Here is a 22,876-nt window from a genome sequence, read left to right as displayed (position 1 = left end):
TGTTAGGATGTTTTTTGCTTGTGTGATAGAGAGTGTATGTGTGAGATGGTGTGTTTTTGCATGTGTTGTTGAGTGTCAGTGTGTATGTGTGAGAGGATGTGTTTTGCATGTGTGATTGGGTTTAAGTGTGTATGTATGAGTGTTCGTTTCACATGTGTGTTTGGGTGAGTGTAATCATGTGTGTATATGGGAGTTGGAGTGATTTGCATCTAGTATTGTGTGTAAGTGTGTATGTGTGACAGCATGTGTTTTGCATGTGTGTTTGTGTGAGAGGGTGTGGTTTGGTGCCCCTGTAATAAAGCATTTCTCCCGTTTGGACTGTTTTGGCTACACCCTTTGGGTTTATGTTTGGACACACTCTTTCGATCTTCTTTTCATTTGTTTTGGCTCACCCTTTGACTGACATTTCTAAGTTGATTCCGTTCTCTGATATAGGAGAACCGTTTTTGTGCTCACTTTTGGCCCTGCTTTAAATACCTTTTTTGGACACATACTACTCCATTACTTAAATATATCTAAATAAAAATGGAATAATGGTATACACATGAGTCTGTTTTCCTTCCTTGGATCCAACAACGACTGGGTGACAGCAACACAACAGGAAAGGCAGGTGACCCGAGCCTGGTGTTAATATAATTTGAAGTTGTTATAATAAGTTGTTAATATTTATTTTCAAGTTAAGATATTAATGGGACATTTGCCCTGAACCGTTGTGTTGCTGTCTTCTAGCCCAATTTACTAGAGGAATCTCCCATGGAAAGTCCGAACTCCATACCCATGGATAGCTGTTATATAGCTTGGAAGCCGGTGTAGTAACGCTGGGTATATTACGATCACTTTTGCACTTACTGGTGGGTACATGTATGGATTAAAGATCGAGAGTTATCTCCCTTCGCCCTCTGCCGCTGTTTCTCCTAGCATCGATTCTTCAGATATATCTACAGATGTTCTCTTTCGTTTATGGGTAGCTGGTTGGAAAGTAAATATAGCAGTTTAGGCACACATGATCACGATAAAAATGGTGACAAAAATTGAAACGTAAGTTTCTTAGAAAACTAAGACTTAAAGGGAGGACTGCGCTTCTGTGTCTGGTGCCAGTTTCAGTCCAGGTCTACATGTTGTAAATTATGCCTAATGGACACCTGGGTCAATCAGAGTACTCGTGAACTCTTAGATTGATATAAATCATGAAACTGGAGTCAACAGACAAAGAAAGTTGTGTTTGAACGACCTGAACCAAACTTACTAAAGCAGCCAATCTGCCCGGGGATAGTCGCCCTTTAAATGTTTGAACTCGAAAATCGCATGGAAGCCATATGACGGTGAAGGACACCTTGCAGGAATGGACTTCAAGATAAGCCTTTATACCTGGAATGGAACCTGGCCCTTAGGCGCGATGAGCCAACGCCTTAGCCACTCAGCTACACGAACGCCCCCTTATGTCATCTATATGCGAGGCCCGTGAAGATCCGGGCTGTAATAGGTCTTCAGCAACCCATGCTTGCCGTAAGAGGCGAATATGCTTGTCGTAAGAGGCGAATACTGCCGAGTGCGGTGTTGAACAGCAAACAACAAACAACATCTATGCGAAATACGATACTAATAAATAATCATTACTGCAACATGAACGGCTACCTTCATACCGATGCACAAGTAAATTCATCTATAAGTGTTCATTTCTCCACCCACACTGACAAGATACACACTGTTTGTTTGTTTGTTCTTTAACGCCGCACTCAGTAATATTCCAGCTTTATGACGTCGGTCTGTAAACAATCGAGTCTGAACCAGACAATCAAGTGATTGGCATCATGGGGCATCGATCTACGCAATTGGGATACGATGACATGCATCAACCAAATCGGCGAGCCTGACCACCCGATCCCGTTAGTCGACTCTTACGACAAGCATAGTCGCCTTTTACGGCAAGCATGGGATGCTGAATACCTATTCTAACCCGAATCTTCACGGTCGCCTTGACACGCGGAGGAGCTGGGATGTATATGCTTGCTGACTTGTACATATTATATGTGTGTGTATGATGTGATGATGTATGTTCTCTGCGTGTGTCAATGTGTGATTTTTTAGAGTAAAATTTTGTTCTGTTCTAATATATAGCTTGGGTTATGCTGTGGGGCCGGCGTTAATTTCTTACTCACATCATGTAAACAATAAACAAACAATTAAACACACTGATTGAACAAGCAGCCAAGACGGCTTTTATCTTCCGTGTATGTGAGGGGAATGGGCTTCTTTTCTACCAATGAACAAAGGGAGACCACCCATGTCAGACTATTTCTTTGAGTGTATCAGTGGCGATGCTAGCTTGGGATTTCCAAGGCGACTTGCGCAGCCTGTCGTTCCGCGGCAATAAAGTGCGGACGACCCTCCAACAACACACATCGCGCCTTACACACACCAGCAAACAGTCCCCAGGTAAGACGAACGATCTTTATCAGCAAACATTTTCATATTTAATCTAGAGAATGCTCAGGGACAAAACAAACTGAACCGGCCCTTCTTTTTATCAACGACGGTAACCACGCCAACGGCCACCACAACTTTATCTGCTTCCCCCTTTTAAGTCTTTGGCACCCACGACATGCAGCCGTACAGGTTCAGCTTTGCCGGAAATGGACGATGACGCCTCGTTCTGACTTCGTCTCGGTAACGTAGTGACCGTTGTCGTGGCCAACGTCCCCTCTGTTTTGAACAGATTCACTATCGCTCTTGCTCCATATCGCTCTGCATTTCGTTGACTACAGAATCGTTTCAAGATCTTCTACTGACAAGATGTTTACAAGGCTGCATATTCAAGGTATTTAAGAATGCAATTATTGTATTTTAAAGTGTTTAGAATGTCGATAAGTACTGAAATTGGCCGTAGTTTGACAGCAGTACCGATGGTGATGACGCCGGCCGCCATTTGCAATTGTTTTGATTCAGAAATGGGTGTCTTCTAAATCTCTTGACTGCTCTGAAATGAGAGCGGGCCGGTTATAAATATGACGGACGATGTTGTTCAAACATTATAGGTCAAATGTGTGACATTGTATAACTTTGATATCTATTTAAACGTAAACTACACTTTCAAACGAACGGGTTTGGAATGACATGACTAAAACGCATGAACACAATGATGAAATGCTCAGTCTCGATAGTACTCTCAACTCCTAATCCACCTGTCTGTCTGTCTGTCTGTCCGTCCATCCATTCAGGTTCTGAAGAGTAAATAAGAGCTGTACAAGTTTTTGTAGAGATGTGTTGCAAAATATCTAGATCTATATTTGTTGACTAGAGGCTGGGCGATGCCTTTTATCAAAGTTGTAGTACAGTGTAACCTCGTTAACTCGAACTCCTTAACTCGATATATTCATTGAACATGTATTTTAAGGTATTATTAAATTTGTTTATTTTTCTTTTCAGCACGGGAAGACATGATCCGGTATCATGTCACTCCTGCTGCGAGTTTATGGCCGTCGCTGGATGAGGAATCCGACTGTGTATGTAGTTTATCTACATCTGTTTCGGATTTGGCCGCCGAATAAGATCACTTAAGTGCTTTTGTCGATGTCCCCCACGCACGCTATTGACATTGCCCATTTTCTCTGTGTGATATTGTGTCCTAAAAAATAACTGCATGATCCCCCTCCTCCAATTGCATGATTCAAAAGGTCGATCAGAATTTCTGTCTTGTTGTAGCGCCTTATTGCATGTGTAAGCTGTGTATCACACTGACTTTCTTTTCCACATGTTATTTGTTATTTGAAAACCGCCTATATACCTGGCCCTCTGACCCTCCTTTCTCCCTCCCTCCCCACTCACTGATGTAGCGTCCCCAGGCTGCGTCCCCGACCCCCTCTCCCAACTCTCTGAGTGTTTTCACCCCCTTCTGGGCCCGCCCTGACCACGGCGAGACGCTCCCCGCCCCAGTCACCATCACCTTCGTCGACCATTATCCTGCCCCTAGTGATGACGACAGTGACTACTGGGTCTACGAGGATGAGGATGACGACAGCTTCGTGGAGGACAGAGAGGTTCATCCTCTGAGGAAGGCGCTGAGGAGAGTGGCTGCCTTCTGGAGGAGAATCTTCTCGTAGATTTCTCATCCAGTGTGTGTGTGTGTGTGTGTGTGAGAGAGAGAGGGAGTACGAGTGTGTGTAAATGTGAGAGGATGTTGTTTTGCACGTGTGATAGATAGTGTGTAGGTGTGTTAGGATGTTTTTTGCTTGTGTGATAGAGAGTGTATGTGTGAGATGGTGTGTTTTTGCATGTGTTGTTGAGTGTCAGTGTGTATGTGTGAGAGGATGTGTTTTGCATGTGTGACAGAAAGTGCAAGTTTGTGATGTGTGTGAGTGTGTTTTGAATGTGTGATTGGGTTTAAGTGTGTATGTATGAGTGTTCGTTTCACATGTGTGTTTGGGTGAGTGTAATCATGTGTGTATATGGGAGTTGGAGTGATTTGCATCTAGTATTGTGTGTACGTGTGTATGTGTGACTGACAGCATGTGTTTTGCATGTGTGTTTGATTTTAAGAGTTCATGTGCGACAGGATGTGTCTCGCGTGTTTTGAGTATATGCATAAGAGGATGTGTTTTGCATGTGTGTTTGTGTGAGAGGGTGTGGTTTGGTGCCCCTGTAATAAAGCATTTCTCCCGTTTGGACTGTTTTGGCTACACCCTTTGGGTTTATGTTTGGACACACTCTTTCGATCTTCTTTTCTTTTGTTTTGGCTCACCCTTTGACTGACATTTCTAAATTGATTCCGTTCTCTGATATAGGAGAACCGTTTTTGTGCTCACTTTTGGCCCTGCTTTAAATACCTTTTTTGGACACATACTACTCCATTACTTAAATATATCTAAATAAAAATGGAATAATGGTATACACATGAGTCTGTTTTCCTTCCTTGGATCCAACAACGACTGGGTGACAGCAACACAACAGGAAAGGCAGGTGACCCGAGCCTGGTGTTAATATAATTTGAAGTTGTTATAATAAGTTGTTAATATTTATTTTCAAGTTAAGATATTAATGGGACATTTGCCCTGAACCGTTGTGTTGCTGTCTTCTAGCCCAATTTACTAGAGGAATATCCCATGGAAAGTCCGAACTCCATACCCATGGATAGCTGTTATATAGCTTGGAAGCCGGTGTAGTAACGCTGGGTATATTACGATCACTTTTGCACTTACTGGTGGGTACATGTATGGATGAAAGATCGAGAGTTATCTCCCTTCGCCCTCTGCCGCTGTTTCTCCTAGCATCGATTCTTCAGATATATCTACAGATGTTCTCTTTCGTTTATGGGTAGCTGGTTGGAAAGTAAATATAGCAGTTTAGGCACACATGATCACGATAAAAATGGTGACAAAAATTGAAACGTAAGTTTCTTAGAAAACTAAGACTTAAAGGGAGGACTGCGCTTCTGTGTCTGGTGCCAGTTTCAGTCCAGGGTACCGTTTCACAAAGCAGTCGTAAATTTACACGCTCGTAGATTTTACGCCATATTTGCGCAATGTTTACGCCATAGTCTAAGACTGTTTCACAAAGCTACACTAAAACTGGCGTAACCTCGGCCAACTTACACGCACGTAAAAAATACGATTGGAGCTCTTTCCCTTTGTGAGGTAGGAAAATCCGCACTAGAGTTGTCTACCGTGGCAGGTGCTCTGAGCAGACGACGAAGCGCATTAAAATGGATGAAATTAGCGACAAGAAATCGAGGAAGTGAAACTTTTCGGCCACAGAAGTAGAAATTCTTACAGAAGAAGTTGGCAGCAATTCAGATGTGTTGTTTTCATCTTTTTCTTCTTGCATCACAAACAATCGGAAGAAGAAGATATGGGAGGATATTCTGACAAAGTGAGTGCATTTCACGGCATTGAACTCACATCTGTCATATGAAGGATGTGTTTTATTTGGAAGTGATAGACCTATGCCATTTAGAGTTATCGCGCTTGTTGTTATGCGGAAGTAAACAAATAGCGATAAAAGGTGACTGTAGATCTACTTGAACTTGCGAGAGGCCTATATTTCTTTGATAGTGCAAAATTTGAAAAGGTGGGAATTATTGTTATTGCTCGGGATACGGATCTGAAATATGCATAAGTGCATATACATGTATGCACACATATAAGAGGTCGCGGAAGTATCACTATTTTCACATTATAAAACAAATTGCATATAGACTAAACGTAAATTTCCTAAATGTCCGCTCAGTGATTAGGAACAAAAAACGCCAGAATCACTTATTTTTAAACATCTTCATATTTAATGGTAGACAACAACAAGGCAATTGTCAAACATGGGTGACATCGAGCAAAACATGTTATAATTTTGAAATAATTTTTGTTTACAGGATCAACGCCAATAACACGGAGGTAAGGACTGTGCCTCAGCTGAAAAAGAAATGGCAGGACCTCAGGGCTGCAGCCAAGAAGAAGGAGGTGACAAGGAGGAAGGAGAGTGTGAGAACTGGTGGAGGTGGCCCTCCTACACAACTCACTACTGTTGAACAGAAGGTATGAAACACAACAGGAAGAATATGTCAGATCATATGTAATAGTCTAATTGCCCAAATGCATGACCTATGGATTATGCATGAACATATGGATTGGGCCAGAAATTGTGATATGATACCTAGAAAAACAAATGTTACCTGTCTTAGTTATTTGTGTTATATATATAATAATATAACAGACTTATAAAAAGCTTAAATTGACTTTATTTCTACTGGCATAGGGGAAATATTTATGCAAAATACTGATACCATTTAGTTATTTACTTGTCTCATATTTCATGAAGTAATTTAACTGTGTTCTTCATTTCTTTGATTATAGATTGTGAGTTTGATTCCTCCTTGCCAGATTGAAGGAATTGCTGGAGGATTTGATTTGGGAGGTAAATATGTCCATGCCATTCCTCTTGACAGTACTGATTTAAGAATAGTGACTGTGGTTCACAAACCATATAAATGTTTTTTTTCATTATCTTCATGGCATAGTCAACTCATTGATATGCTCCCAGATAAGCAAATTTACATAAGTCATCATTCATGTGTTGAACCATTTATATTTCAAGTTGATGGGTCGTTTGGAAGCTGATCCTGATATGAGCACAGCAGCAATGGCTACATCTTCATTAACCTGTGACTTTAATGGTAGGCATTAATTAAAAATAATACACAAATATAAATTTTTCGAATGTTTGTGACCTTATGTATTAAATAAGTTGAGATAAAGCATTATAATAACTATTGCAAACATTAAAAAAATCATTATTAGACTAGTTGATGTTTTAGTTATTTGGTCCTATCAAAACAGATACTCAACTCAGATATTCATAGTAACATTGATTTTCTGAAAGATATATATAGATCAAACAAATTTAAAACAAACCCATTTGTTTGATGATATGCTAAATACTGACATGGACATGTCATAAAACTTGTGTACATGTGACAGCTTCAAATTGCTTTATTTATTTTGGTGGGAGATACAAATGTTATCCACACAAATTGAGTTACTTCTGATGATGAACTGCTTTATTTGTCTTTCTTTCACAGACACAGTCACTTGCAACACAACAGAAGCAACGTGTATCACCCCAGCAGGGACAGGAACTTCAATTATGATGGAAGGTATTGATCTTCTACCAATAAATCACATCATATTATAATATAATACATATAAAGTTATAAATAACTTGGCATCAACACAGTCATTGTACTCCAATATCAGAGACATTTGTCAGTTTTGAACAATGTACTGCACAAAATATATTATAAATGTGCTCAAACATTTTATTTTCAGACATCACAGCTAGAAAGGCACAAGGTGAACCAGGTAAAGATTTATGCAACATTTAGTCACACATTTTTATCAGTTTATCAATATGTGAACAGAACAAAGTTAAAATTACCTCTTATTAAATTATAAGTGCAATCAGCGAAGTGTCAGAAGCTCGAATCTGGTAACATTGTGTTCAGTATAGAAAGATCAGGTAATACTTATCCATGTAGCACAATACATTTCTGATAATGATGCTCTGGTTCAAGTTGGGGCTTGTATATTCAAAGGTGTTAGGCACTTGGCACTGTTAGTCACATTGAAATTGATTAATGATTTTCTTTATAATGAATGTAGGAATTTGTCCAGGATTCCAAATTAAGTGCCCTTGGCTGTGAAATTGAATGCAATATTAATGTAAAAACAGACATTAAAATATCTTCCTCTTCATCGGTCCTGTTATCAGGGTTAAGTCAAGTTATGTGTTTGTTAACATGCATGGAGGATTTGTTTTATTTAAATAAAATATTGTAATTTTACATTTGCTGCATAATTGTTGCTGAATATCAAGCTGTGATGAGTTTTACATAAAACCCTAAAATACACAAGACTGCAATATTGATTTAGACAATGTTTTATTACAGGACCAGATCCAGTTGCTGACGCAATAAAGCAATTAATAGCTGTACAGTGCCAGATTCTCTTGGCTGAGAATAGAAGAGTAGAGATTGAGGAGGAGAAGCTAAAGCTGCTCAGGGAATTTGTACATGTTTCTCCCCTTAATGGCCAAAATGTATCCCCCATAATAAAATTCTTTTGATTATGACAAAAGCTGTGAATTTTATATTTTTGTATAATATGAAATTATCTTAAGTTGTGACTGTCTAGTAATACAGAGTAGAAAGTCACTTACATCTCATGATTTATATTCCTGTGCTTATTATAAATGATGAAAACAATAGCATAAGGCTGTAATTTAAGTGAACTTATGCAAAATTAATTGATGTCTTGCTGACAGTCCATCACAACCAGAGCTTGTTGTTTGGAAGTCAGCAGCACATGGCAACTCGGTGGCAGTTCCCTCTCCTCTGAGTAGCTCAATGCCCTGGGGAAGTGGTATTCTTTCATGGATGCACATGTTATGCAACAAGAAGCAAGCCCGGACAACACACAAACTCCTTTCTGGGGTGAATTGTAATACACCAGTTGTCTTGTGAAGGCATCTGGAAATGTGATGAAACACATTTTCTGTATTATAAGTTTTTTTCCCGACTTCTTCACAGACCCCTGTTAGACAGGCTATCACTTTGTTCAAAATTAAGTTGATAATGTTTTTTAACAATTCTTTTAAAATACTACAAAAACTTAAAAAAGCTCAGTTTGAGATAAGAAGTAACTCCATTTTTTTTTCAAGTTTTCAACAATGATACCATGTTATAGATACTATTACATGTTTTCCTCTTGTAACTGTACCTTCAATATTTAACTATTTCACTTACAATAATTTCTTGGTTACATTACCAACTTACTGTTACCACTTAAAACCATACCTAAATCTTGACTTGCACAAGCCAAATGCTCTCTCTATTGTGTTCCGTGTCTTGATATGGCATCTATTGTATTTCTCCTGTCCTTCTGAGCTGGGATTGAGCACCGGGGTCAGCAGCCATGGTCTGCAGGCATATCTGTAACATAAGTAATAAGGATAACACTATATCCAGACAGGTCATCAAAATATTATCAATATTTTACTGAGTGCAGTTTTATCAGATTTGTTTATCACACATTGTAAAATTCAACTGTATTTAGCAAATGTAAGTGAAGTTCAGGTATATATGTTGTATTTTTATTTACCCAGAGTCTCCAAGCAGCCATCCATCAATATTCTTCTTTTCAAAGTACTGACCAAGGGCAGAGTTATTCCATATATAACTGTCATGGACAGAGCCAGGCCACTTGAAGACACAGTTTGTAAATCTGAGAGAAAAATATAACAAATCCAGTATTTAAAATGCACATGCATAATTTTTTAAAGCTCATATACGTATTTAGTTATTTAATGTATATATAGAGAGATCTACATCTGCCTACAAATAAACACTATTAATTCACATTTTAATTATGGAACAGTTATACTCCATTGAAACAATGGAAATTTGAAAACATTATCACAATGGATTCATTTTTACTGGTATGCATCATGACTTATCTCGCCCAAAACGTTACCTAGGGGGCGCAGCATGCGTCAATGTCAAGGACATCTATTTCATGTTGTAATGTTTACATTTTGTCGTGCCTTGTTCAAGAGGAATAGGAATAATTGATTCATGCTAAAAGACATATCTACCATGTGTGTATGTATCTCACCTCATGTTGGCATCACATACTGCCTGTATGTTCAGTGCGTGGTAACCCTTCCGACAAACGTAGGCTACTTCGTCACGTTTCGGCGCCATTATGGGTACGAGTGTGCAGTCAATTGCACCGAGTACTTTAGGGAATCCAGCTATGTCGAAGAATGATTCTTTGGTACTCTTCTGAGTGGAAGGCATTGTGGGAAATACAAAATCACCCATGGTTGCACATAATGCGTCTGTTGTTGCGTGGATTGCTCTGCAGACGGAGGATTTACTCACACCGTGGATATCGGCAATCTCACTGTAAAACCCACCCTTGGAAAAGTATCTCAGAGCAATTAAAACATTAAGGTAAGGTGGTATTGCATGGGAACGCTGGGTTTGATGTTCAAGTCTGTCACTCACTTTACCAATGATAGAAAATATCATGTGTCGTGATAGGCGGTACCTCTCGATGATGTCATGATCATCCAAATCGTCGAGGGGTTCGACCTGTCGCGGAAAACACGTTCTCGCTTACATACTTTTTTGGAAATCTCTTCCGTGTTTGGATTGAACGCCATCTTTATCGCTTGCGTAAATATTTACACCACCCCAAGACCACACGTAGAGTTTACGCCAATTTTACACAGACGTAATATTACACTAGCTTTGTGAAACGCCCCTAGTTCAGTATTTCCGAGTTACGCCAGTTTTACACGCACGTAAGACTTACGACTGCTTTGTGAAACGGTACCCAGGTCTACATGTTGTAAATTATGCCTAATGGACACCTGGGTCAATCAGAGTACTCGTGAACTCTTAGATTGATATAAATCATGAAATTGGAGTCAACAGACAAAGAAAGTTGTGTTTGAACGACCTGAACCAAACTTACTAAAGCAGCCAATCTGCCCGGGGATAGTCGCCCTTTAAATGTTTGAACTCGAAAATCGCATGGAAGCCATATGACGGTGAAGGACACCTTGCAGGAATGGACTTCAAGATAAGCCTTTATACCTGGAATGGAACCTGGCCCTTAGGCGCGATGAGCCAACGCCTTAGCCACTCAGCTACACCATCGCCCCCTTATGTCATCTATATGCGAGGCCCGTGAAGATCCGGGCTGTAATAGGTCTTCAGCAACCCATGCTTGCCGTAAGAGGCGAATATGCTTGTCGTAAGAGGCGAATACTGCCGAGTGCGGTGTTGAACAGCAAACAACAAACAACATCTATGCGAAATACGATACTAATAAATAATCATTACTGCAACATGAACGGCTACCTTCATACCGATGCACAAGTAAATTCATCTATAAGTGTTCATTTCTCCACCCACACTGACAAGATACACACTGTTTGTTTGTTTGTTCTTTAACGCCGCACTCAGTAATATTCCAGCTTTATGACGTCGGTCTGTAAACAATCGAGTCTGAACCAGACAATCAAGTGATTGGCATCATGGGGCATCGATCTACGCAATTGGGATACGATGACATGCATCAACCAAATCGGCGAGCCTGACCACCCGATCCCGTTAGTCGACTCTTACGACAAGCATAGTCGCCTTTTACGGCAAGCATGGGATGCTGAATACCTATTCTAACCCGAATCTTCACGGTCGCCTTGACACGTGGAGGAGCTGGGATGTATATGCTTGCTGACTTGTACATATTATATGTGTGTGTATGATGTGATGATGTATGTTCTCTGCGTGTGTCAATGTGTGATTTTTTAGAGTAAAATTTTGTTCTGTTCTAATATATAGCTTGGGTTATGCTGTGGGGCCGGAGTTAATTTCTTACTCACATCATGTAAACAATAAACAAACAATTAAACACACTGATTGAACAAGCAGCCAAGACGGCTTTTATCTTCCGTGTATGTGAGGGGAATGGGCTTCTTTTCTACCAATGAACAAAGGGAGACCACCCATGTCAGACTATTTCTTTGAGTGTATCAGTGGCGATGCTAGCTTGGGATTTCCAAGGCGACTTGCGCAGCCTGTCGTTCCGCGGCAATAAAGTGCGGACGACCCTCCAACAACACACATCGCGCCTTACACACACCAGCAAACAGTCCCCAGGTAAGACGAACGGTCTTTATCAGCAAACATTTTCATAATTAATCTAGAGAATGCTCAGGGACAAAACAAACTGAACCGGCCCTTCTTTTTATCAACGACGGTAACCACGCCAACGGCCACCACAACTTTATCTGCTTCCCCCTTTTAAGTCTTTGGCACCCACGACATGCAGCCGTACAGGTTCAGCTTTGCCGGAAATGGACGATGACGCCTCGTTCTGACTTCGTCTCGGTAACGTAGTGACCGTTGTCGTGGCCAACGTCCCCTCTGTTTTGAACAGATTCACTATCGCTCTTGCTCCATATCGCTCTGCATTTCGTTGACTACAGAATCGTTTCAAGATCTTCTACTGACAAGATGTTTACAAGGCTGCATATTCAAGGTATTTAAGAATGCAATTATTGTATTTTAAAGTGTTTAGAATGTCGATAAGTACTGAAATTGGCCGTAGTTTGACAGCAGTACCGATGGTGATGACGCCGGCCGCCATTTGCAATTGTTTTGATTCAGAAATGGGTGTCTTCTAAATCTCTTGACTGCTCTGAAATGAGAGCGGGCCGGTTATAAATATGACGGACGATGTTGTTCAAACATTATAGGTCAAATGTGTGACATTGTATAACTTTGATATCTATTTAAACGTAAACTACACTTTCAAACGAACGGGTTTGGAATGACATGACTAAAACGCATGAACACAATGATGAAATGCTCAGTCTCGATAGTACTCTCAACTCCTAATCCACCTGTCTGTCTGTCTGTCTGTCCGTCCATCCATTCAGGTTCTGAAGAGTAAATAAGAGCTGTACAAGTTTTTGTAGAGATGTGTTGCAAAATATCTAGATCTATATTTGTTGACTAGAGGCTGGGCGATGCCTTTTATCAAAGTTGTAGTACAGTGTAACCTCGTTAACTCGAACTCCTTAACTCGATATATTCATTGAACATGTATTTTAAGGTATTATTAAATTTGTTTATTTTTCTTTTCAGCACGGGAAGACATGATCCGGTATCATGTCACTCCTGCTGCGAGTTTATGGCCGTCGCTGGATGAGGAATCCGACTGTGTATGTAGTTTATCTACATCTGTTTCGGATTTGGCCGCCGAATAAGATCACTTAAGTGCTTTTGTCGATGTCCCCCACGCACGCTATTGACATTGCCCATTTTCTCTGTGTGATATTGTGTCCTAAAAAATAACTGCATGATCCCCCTCCTCCAATTGCATGATTCAAAAGGTCGATCAGAATTTCCGTCTTGTTGTAGCGCCTTATTGCATGTGTAACCTGTGTATCACACTGACTTTCTTTTCCACATGTTATTTGTTATTTGAAAACCGCCTATATACCTGGCCCTCTGACCCTCCTTTCTCCCTCCCTCCCCACTCACTGATGTAGCGTCCCCAGGCTGCGTCCCCGACCCCCTCTCCCAACTCTCTGAGTGTTTTCACCCCCTTCTGGGCCCGCCCTGACCACGGCGAGACGCTCCCCGCCCCAGTCACCATCACCTTCGTCGACCATTATCCTGCCCCTAGTGATGACGACAGTGACTACTGGGTCTACGAGGATGAGGATGACGACAGCTTCGTGGAGGACAGAGAGGTTCATCCTCTGAGGAAGGCGCTGAGGAGAGTGGCTGCCTTCTGGAGGAGAATCTTCTTGTAGATTTCTCATCCAGTGTGTGTGTGTGTGTGTGTGTGAGAGAGAGAGGGAGTACGAGTGTGTGTAAATGTGAGAGGATGTTGTTTTGCACGTGTGATAGATAGTGTGTAGGTGTGTTAGGATGTTTTTTGCTTGTGTGATAGAGAGTGTATGTGTGAGATGGTGTGTTTTTGCATGTGTTGTTGAGTGTCAGTGTGTATGTGTGAGAGGATGTGTTTTGCATGTGTGACAGAAAGTGCAAGTTTGTGATGTGTGTGAGTGTGTTTTGAATGTGTGATTGGGTTTAAGTGTGTATGTATGAGTGTTCGTTTCACATGTGTGTTTGGGTGAGTGTAATCATGTGTGTATATGGGAGTTGGAGTGATTTGCATCTAGTATTGTGTGTACGTGTGTATGTGTGACAGCATGTGTTTTGCATGTGTGTTTGATTTTAAGAGTTCATGTGCGACAGGATGTGTCTCGCGTGTTTTGAGTATATGCATAAGAGGATGTGTTTTGCATGTGTGTTTGTGTGAGAGGGTGTGGTTTGGTGCCCCTGTAATAAAGCATTTCTCCCGTTTGGACTGTTTTGGCTACACCCTTTGGGTTTATGTTTGGACACACTCTTTCGATCTTCTTTTCTTTTGTTTTGGCTCACCCTTTGACTGACATTTCTAAGTTGATTCCGTTCTCTGATATAGGAGAACCGTTTTTGTGCTCACTTTTGGCCCTGCTTTAAATACCTTTTTTGGACACATACTACTCCATTACTTAAATATATCTAAATAAAAATGGAATAATGGTATACACATGAGTCTGTTTTCCTTCCTTGGATCCAACAACGACTGGGTGACAGCAACACAACAGGAAAGGCAGGTGACCCGAGCCTGGTGTTAATATAATTTGAAGTTGTTATAATAAGTTGTTAATATTTATTTTCAAGTTAAGATATTAATGGGACATTTGCCCTGAACCGTTGTGTTGCTGTCTTCTAGCCCAATTTACTAGAGGAATATCCCATGGAAAGTCCGAACTCCATACCCATGGATAGCTGTTATATAGCTTGGAAGCCGGTGTAGTAACGCTGGGTATATTACGATCACTTTTGCACTTACTGGTGGGTACATGTATGGATGAAAGATCGAGAGTTATCTCCCTTCGCCCTCTGCCGCTGTTTCTCCTAGCATCGATTCTTCAGATATATCTACAGATGTTCTCTTTCGTTTATGGGTAGCTGGTTGGAAAGTAAATATAGCAGTTTAGGCACACATGATCACGATAAAAATGGTGACAAAAATTGAAACGTAAGTTTCTTAGAAAACTAAGACTTAAAGGGAGGACTGCGCTTCTGTGTCTGGTGCCAGTTTCAGTCCAGGTCTACATGTTGTAAATTATGCCTAATGGACACCTGGGTCAATCAGAGTACTCGTGAACTCTTAGATTGATATAAATCATGAAACTGGAGTCAACAGACAAAGAAAGTTGTGTTTGAACGACCTGAACCAAACTTACTAAAGCAGCCAATCTGCCCGGGGATAGTCGCCCTTTAAATGTTTGAACTCGAAAATCGCATGGAAGCCATATGACGGTGAAGGACACCTTGCAGGAATGGACTTCAAGATAAGCCTTTATACCTGGAATGGAACCTGGCCCTTAGGCGCGATGAGCCAACGCCTTAGCCACTCAGCTACACCATCGCCCCCTTATGTCATCTATATGCGAGGCCCGTGAAGATCCGGGCTGTAATAGGTCTTCAGCAACCCATGCTTGCCGTAAGAGGCGAATATGCTTGTCGTAAGAGGCGAATACTGCCGAGTGCGGTGTTGAACAGCAAACAACAAACAACATCTATGCGAAATACGATACTAATAAATAATCATTACTGCAACATGAACGGCTACCTTCATACCGATGCACAAGTAAATTCATCTATAAGTGTTCATTTCTCCACCCACACTGACAAGATACACACTGTTTGTTTGTTTGTTCTTTAACGCCGCACTCAGTAATATTCCAGCTTTATGACGTCGGTCTGTAAACAATCGAGTCTGAACCAGACAATCAAGTGATTGGCATCATGGGGCATCGATCTACGCAATTGGGATACGATGACATGCATCAACCAAATCGGCGAGCCTGACCACCCGATCCCGTTAGTCGACTCTTACGACAAGCATAGTCGCCTTTTACGGCAAGCATGGGATGCTGAATACCTATTCTAACCCGAATCTTCACGGTCGCCTTGACACGTGGAGGAGCTGGGATGTATATGCTTGCTGACTTGTACATATTATATGTGTGTGTATGATGTGATGATGTATGTTCTCTGCGTGTGTCAATGTATGATTTTTTAGAGTAAAATTTTGTTCTGTTCTAATATATAGCTTGGGTTATGCTGTGGGGCCGGCGTTAATTTCTTACTAACATCATGTAAACAATAAACAAACAGTTAAACACACTGATTGAACAAGCAGCCAAGACGGCTTTTATCTTCCGTGTATGTGAGGGGAATGGGCTTCTTTTCTACCAATGAACAAAGGGAGACCACCCATGTCAGACTATTTCTTTGAGTGTATCAGTGGCGATGCTAGCTTGGGATTTCCAAGGCGACTTGCGCAGCCTGTCGTTCCGCGGCAATAAAGTGCGGACGACCCTCCAACAACACACATCGCGCCTTACACACACCAGCAAACAGTCCCCAGGTAAGACGAACGGTCTTTATCAGCAAACATTTTCATAATTAATCTAGAGAATGCTCAGGGACAAAACAAACTGAACCGGCCCTTCTTTTTATCAACGACGGTAACCACGCCAACGGCCACCACAACTTTATCTGCTTCCCCCTTTTAAGTCTTTGGCACCCACGACATGCAGCCGTACAGGTTCAGCTTTGCCGGAAATGGACGATGACGCCTCGTTCTGACTTCGTCTCGGTAACGTAGTGACCGTTGTCGTGGCCAACGTCCCCTCTGTTTTGAACAGATTCACTATCGCTCTTGCTCCATATCGCTCTGCATTTCGTTGACTACAGAATCGTTTCAAGATCTTCTACTGACAAGATGTTTACAAGGCTGCATATTCAAGGTATTTAAGAATGCAATTATTGTATTTTAAAGTGTTTAGAATGTCGATAAGTACTGAAATTGGCCGTAGTTTGACAGCAGTACCGATGGTGATGACGCCGGCCGCCATTTGCAATTGTTTTGATTCAGAAATGGGTGTCTTCTAAATCTCTTGACTGCTCTGAAATGAGAGCGGGCCGGTTATAAATATGACGGACGATGTTGTTCAAACATTATAGGTCAAATGTGTGACATTGTATAACTTTGATATCTATTTAAACGTAAACTACACTTTCAAACGAACGGGTTTGGAATGACATGACTAAAACGCATGAACACAATGATGAAATGCTCAGTCTCGATAGTACTCTCAACTCCTAATCCACCTGTCTGTCTGTCTGTCTGTCCGTCCATCAATTCAGGTTCTGAAGAGTAAATAAGAGCTGTACAAGTTTTTGTAGAGATGTGTTGCAAAATATCTAGATCTATATTTGTTGACTAGAGGCTGGGCGATGCCTTTTATCAAAGTTGTAGTACAGTGTAACCTCGTTAACTCGAACTCCTTAACTCGATATATTCATTGAACATGTATTTTAAGGTATTATTAAATTTGTTTATTTTTCTTTTCAGCACGGGAAGACATGATCCGGTATCATGTCACTCCTGCTGCGAGTTTATGGCCGTCGCTGGATGAGGAATCCGACTGTGTATGTAGTTTATCTACATCTGTTTCGGATTTGGCCGCCGAATAAGATCACTTAAGTGCTTTTGTCGATGTCCCCCACGCACGCTATTGACATTGCCCATTTTCTCTGTGTGATATTGTGTCCTAAAAAATAACTGCATGATCCCCCTCCTCCAATTGCATGATTCAAAAGGTCGATCAGAATTTCCGTCTTGTTGTAGCGCCTTATTGCATGTGTAACCTGTGTATCACACTGACTTTCTTTTCCACATGTTATTTGTTATTTGAAAACCGCCTATATACCTGGCCCTCTGACCCTCCTTTCTCCCTCCCTCCCCACTCACTGATGTAGCGTCCCCAGGCTGCGTCCCCGACCCCCTCTCCCAACTCTCTGAGTGTTTTCACCCCCTTCTGGGCCCGCCCTGACCACGGCGAGACGCTCCCCGCCCCAGTCACCATCACCTTCGTCGACCATTATCCTGCCCCTAGTGATGACGACAGTGACTACTGGGTCTACGAGGATGAGGATGACGACAGCTTCGTGGAGGACAGAGAGGTTCATCCTCTGAGGAAGGCGCTGAGGAGAGTGGCTGCCTTCTGGAGGAGAATCTTCTTGTAGATTTCTCATCCAGTGTGTGTGTGTGTGTGTGTGTGAGAGAGAGAGGGAGTACGAGTGTGTGTAAATGTGAGAGGATGTTGTTTTGCACGTGTGATAGATAGTGTGTAGGTGTGTTAGGATGTTTTTTGCTTGTGTGATAGAGAGTGTATGTGTGAGATGGTGTGTTTTTGCATGTGTTGTTGAGTGTCAGTGTGTATGTGTGAGAGGATGTGTTTTGCATGTGTGACAGAAAGTGCAAGTTTGTGATGTGTGTGAGTGTGTTTTGAATGTGTGATTGGGTTTAAGTGTGTATGTATGAGTGTTCGTTTCACATGTGTGTTTGGGTGAGTGTAATCATGTGTGTATATGGGAGTTGGAGTGATTTGCATCTAGTATTGTGTGTACGTGTGTATGTGTGACAGCATGTGTTTTGCATGTGTGTTTGATTTTAAGAGTTCATGTGCGACAGGATGTGTCTCGCGTGTTTTGAGTATATGCATAAGAGGATGTGTTTTGCATGTGTGTTTGTGTGAGAGGGTATGGTTTGGTGCCCCTGTAATAAAGCATTTCTCCCGTTTGGACTGTTTTGGCTACACCCTTTGGGTTTATGTTTGGACACACTCTTTCGATCTTCTTTTCTTTTGTTTTGGCTCACCCTTTGACTGACATTTCTAAGTTGATTCCGTTCTCTGATATAGGAGAACCGTTTTTGTGCTCACTTTTGGCCCTGCTTTAAATACCTTTTTTGGACACATACTACTCCATTACTTAAATATATCTAAATAAAAATGGAATAATGGTATACACATGAGTCTGTTTTCCTTCCTTGGATCCAACAACGACTGGGTGACAGCAACACAACAGGAAAGGCAGGTGACCCGAGCCTGGTGTTAATATAATTTGAAGTTGTTATAATAAGTTGTTAATATTTATTTTCAAGTTAAGATATTAATGGGACATTTGCCCTGAACCGTTGTGTTGCTGTCTTCTAGCCCAATTTACTAGAGGAATATCCCATGGAAAGTCCGAACTCCATACCCATGGATAGCTGTTATATAGCTTGGAAGCCGGTGTAGTAACGCTGGGTATATTACGATCACTTTTGCACTTACTGGTGGGTACATGTATGGATGAAAGATCGAGAGTTATCTCCCTTCGCCCTCTGCCGCTGTTTCTCCTAGCATCGATTCTTCAGATATATCTACAGATGTTCTCTTTCGTTTATGGGTAGCTGGTTGGAAAGTAAATATAGCAGTTTAGGCACACATGATCACGATAAAAATGGTGACAAAAATTGAAACGTAAGTTTCTTAGAAAACTAAGACTTAAAGGGAGGACTGCGCTTCTGTGTCTGGTGCCAGTTTCAGTCCAGGTCTACATGTTGTAAATTATGCCTAATGGACACCTGGGTCAATCAGAGTACTCGTGAACTCTTAGATTGATATAAATCATGAAACTGGAGTCAACAGACAAAGAAAGTTGTGTTTGAACGACCTGAACCAAACTTACTAAAGCAGCCAATCTGCCCGGGGATAGTCGCCCTTTAAATGTTTGAACTCGAAAATCGCATGGAAGCCATATGACGGTGAAGGACACCTTGCAGGAATGGACTTCAAGATAAGCCTTTATACCTGGAATGGAACCTGGCCCTTAGGCGCGATGAGCCAACGCCTTAGCCACTCAGCTACACCATCGCCCCCTTATGTCATCTATATGCGAGGCCCGTGAAGATCCGGGCTGTAATAGGTCTTCAGCAACCCATGCTTGCCGTAAGAGGCGAATATGCTTGTCGTAAGAGGCGAATACTGCCGAGTGCGGTGTTGAACAGCAAACAACAAACAACATCTATGCGAAATACGATACTAATAAATAATCATTACTGCAACATGAACGGCTACCTTCATACCGATGCACAAGTAAATTCATCTATAAGTGTTCATTTCTCCACCCACACTGACAAGATACACACTGTTTGTTTGTTTGTTCTTTAACGCCGCACTCAGTAATATTCCAGCTTTATGACGTCGGTCTGTAAACAATCGAGTCTGAACCAGACAATCAAGTGATTGGCATCATGGGGCATCGATCTACGCAATTGGGATACGATGACATGCATCAACCAAATCGGCGAGCCTGACCACCCGATCCCGTTAGTCGACTCTTACGACAAGCATAGTCGCCTTTTACGGCAAGCATGGGATGCTGAATACCTATTCTAACCCGAATCTTCACGGTCGCCTTGACACGTGGAGGAGCTGGGATGTATATGCTTGCTGACTTGTACATATTATATGTGTGTGTATGATGTGATGATGTATGTTCTCTGCGTGTGTCAATGTATGATTTTTTAGAGTAAAATTTTGTTCTGTTCTAATATATAGCTTGGGTTATGCTGTGGGGCCGGCGTTAATTTCTTACTAACATCATGTAAACAATAAACAAACAGTTAAACACACTGATTGAACAAGCAGCCAAGACGGCTTTTATCTTCCGTGTATGTGAGGGGAATGGGCTTCTTTTCTACCAATGAACAAAGGGAGACCACCCATGTCAGACTATTTCTTTGAGTGTATCAGTGGCGATGCTAGCTTGGGATTTCCAAGGCGACTTGCGCAGCCTGTCGTTCCGCGGCAATAAAGTGCGGACGACCCTCCAACAACACACATCGCGCCTTACACACACCAGCAAACAGTCCCCAGGTAAGACGAACGGTCTTTATCAGCAAACATTTTCATAATTAATCTAGAGAATGCTCAGGGACAAAACAAACTGTACCGGCCCTTCTTTTTATCAACGACGGTAACCACGCCAACGGCCACCACAACTTTATCTGCTTCCCCCTTTTAAGTCTTTGGCACCCACGACATGCAGCCGTACAGGTTCAGCTTTGCCGGAAATGGACGATGACGCCTCGTTCTGACTTCGTCTCGGTAACGTAGTGACCGTTGTCGTGGCCAACGTCCCCTCTGTTTTGAACAGATTCACTATCGCTCTTGATCCCTATCGCTCTGCATTTCGTTGACTACAGAAACGTTTCAAGATCTTCTACTGACAAGATGTTTACAAGGCTGCATATTCAAGGTATTTAAGAATGCAATTATTGTATTTTAAAGAGTTTAGAACGTCGAAAAGTACTGAAATTGGCCGTAGTTTGACAGCAGTACCGATGGTGATGACGCCGGCCGCCATTTGCAATTGTTTTGATTCAGAAATGGGTGTCTTCTAAATCTCTTGACTGCTCTGAAATGAGAGCGGGCCGGTTATAAATATGACGGACGATGTTGTTCAAACATTATAGGTCAAATGTGTGACATTGTATAACTTTGATATCTATTTAAACGTAAACTACACTTTCAAACGAACGGGCTTGGAATGACATGACTAAAACGCATGAACACAATGATGAAATGCTCATAGTCTCGATAGTACTCTCAACTCCTAATCCACCTGTCTGTCTGTCTGTCTGTCTGTCTGTCCGTCAATCCATTCAGGTTCTGAAGAGTAAATAAGAGCTGTACAAGTTTTTGTAGAGATGTGTTGCAAAATATCTAGATCTATATTTGTTGACTAGAGGCTGGGCGATGCCTTTTATCAAAGTTGTAGTACAGTGTAACCTCGTTAACTCGAACTCCTTAACTCGATATATTCATTGAACATGTATTTTAAGGTATTATTAAATTTGTTTATTTTTCTTTTCAGCACGGGAAGACATGATCCGGTATCATGTCACTCCCGCTGCGAGTTTATGGCCGTCGCTGGATGAGGAATCCGACTGTGTATGTAGTTTATCTACATCTGTTTCGGATTTGGCCGCCGAATAAGATCACTTAAGTGCTTTTGTCGATGTCCCCCACGCACGCTATTGACATTGCCCATTTTTTCTGTGTGATATTGTGTCCTAAAAAATAACTGCATGATCCCCCTCCTCCAATTGCATGATTCAAAAGGTCGATCAGAATTTCTGTCTTGTTGTAGCGCCTTATTGCATGTGTAACCTGTGTATCACACTGACTTTCTTTTCCACATGTTATTTGTTATTTGAAAACCGCCTATAAACCTGGCCCTCTGACCCTCCTTTCTCCCTCCCTCCCCACTCACTGATGTAGCGTCCCCAGGCTGCGTCCCCGACCCCCTCTCCCAACCCTCTGAGTGTTTTCACCCCCTTCTGGGCCCGCCCTGACCACGGTGAGACGCTCCCCGCCCCAGTCACCATCACCTACGTCGACCATTATCCTGCCCCTAGTGATGACGACAGTGACTACTGGGTCTACGAGGACGAGGATGACGACAGCTTCGTGGAGGACAGAGAGGTTCATCCTCTGAGGAAGGCGCTGAGGAGAGTGGCTGCCTTCTGGAGGAGAATCTTCTCGTAGATTTCTCATCCAGTGTGTGTGTGTGTGTGTGTGTTTGTGTGTGTGTGTGTGTGTGTGAGAGAGAGAGAGAGAGAGAGAGAGAGAGAGAGAGAGAGAGAGAGAGAGAGAGAGAGAGAGAGAGAGGGAGTACGAGTGTGTGTAAATGTGAGAGGATGTTGTTTTGCACGTGTGATAGATAGTGTGGGTGTGTAGGTGTGTTAGGATGTTTTTTGCTTGTGTGATAGAGAGTGTATGTGTGAGATGGTGTGTTTTTGCATGTGTTGTTGAGTGTCAGTGTGTATGTGTGAGAGGATGTGTTTTGCAT

General features: G+C 41.8%; 1 protein-coding gene and 2 long non-coding RNA genes across 3 annotated transcripts; 2 read left to right on the top strand and 1 right to left on the bottom strand.

Moving 5' to 3' along the window:
- The first annotated feature begins 5,454 nt into the window (after positions 1–5,454).
- LOC124127782 lies at positions 5,455–6,897 on the top strand. Its single transcript, XR_007222265.1, has 3 exons — positions 5,455–5,865; positions 6,362–6,524; positions 6,843–6,897. It is a non-coding gene; the product is annotated as an uncharacterized LOC124127782 (long non-coding RNA).
- Positions 6,898–7,088: 191 nt separating this feature from the next.
- On the top strand, positions 7,089–8,485 carry LOC124127784. The gene is made up of 4 exons (XR_007222266.1): positions 7,089–7,162; positions 7,568–7,642; positions 7,815–7,847; positions 8,435–8,485. It is a non-coding gene; the product is annotated as an uncharacterized LOC124127784 (long non-coding RNA).
- A 281-nt stretch (positions 8,486–8,766) lies between these two features.
- LOC125381939 (putative nuclease HARBI1) lies at positions 8,767–10,885 on the bottom strand. The gene is made up of 4 exons (XM_048399309.1): positions 10,158–10,885; positions 9,645–9,767; positions 9,341–9,475; positions 8,767–9,013 (listed from the first exon to the last, which is right to left on the bottom strand). The coding sequence occupies exons 1-4, from the start codon at positions 10,574–10,576 to the stop codon at positions 8,767–8,769; spliced, it is 924 nt and encodes a 307-aa protein (XP_048255266.1). The 5' UTR covers positions 10,577–10,885.
- Between the last annotated feature and the right edge of the window lie 11,991 nt (positions 10,886–22,876).

The sequence above is a fragment of the Haliotis rufescens genome, unplaced genomic scaffold (genome assembly GCF_023055435.1).
Source record: "Haliotis rufescens isolate VD_foot unplaced genomic scaffold, xgHalRufe1.0.p SCAF_2, whole genome shotgun sequence".
In the NCBI taxonomy this organism is placed as follows: domain Eukaryota; kingdom Metazoa; phylum Mollusca; class Gastropoda; order Lepetellida; family Haliotidae; genus Haliotis; species Haliotis rufescens.
Note: the sequence above shows the minus strand (reverse complement) of the source record. Positions and strands in the feature narration are given on the sequence as shown.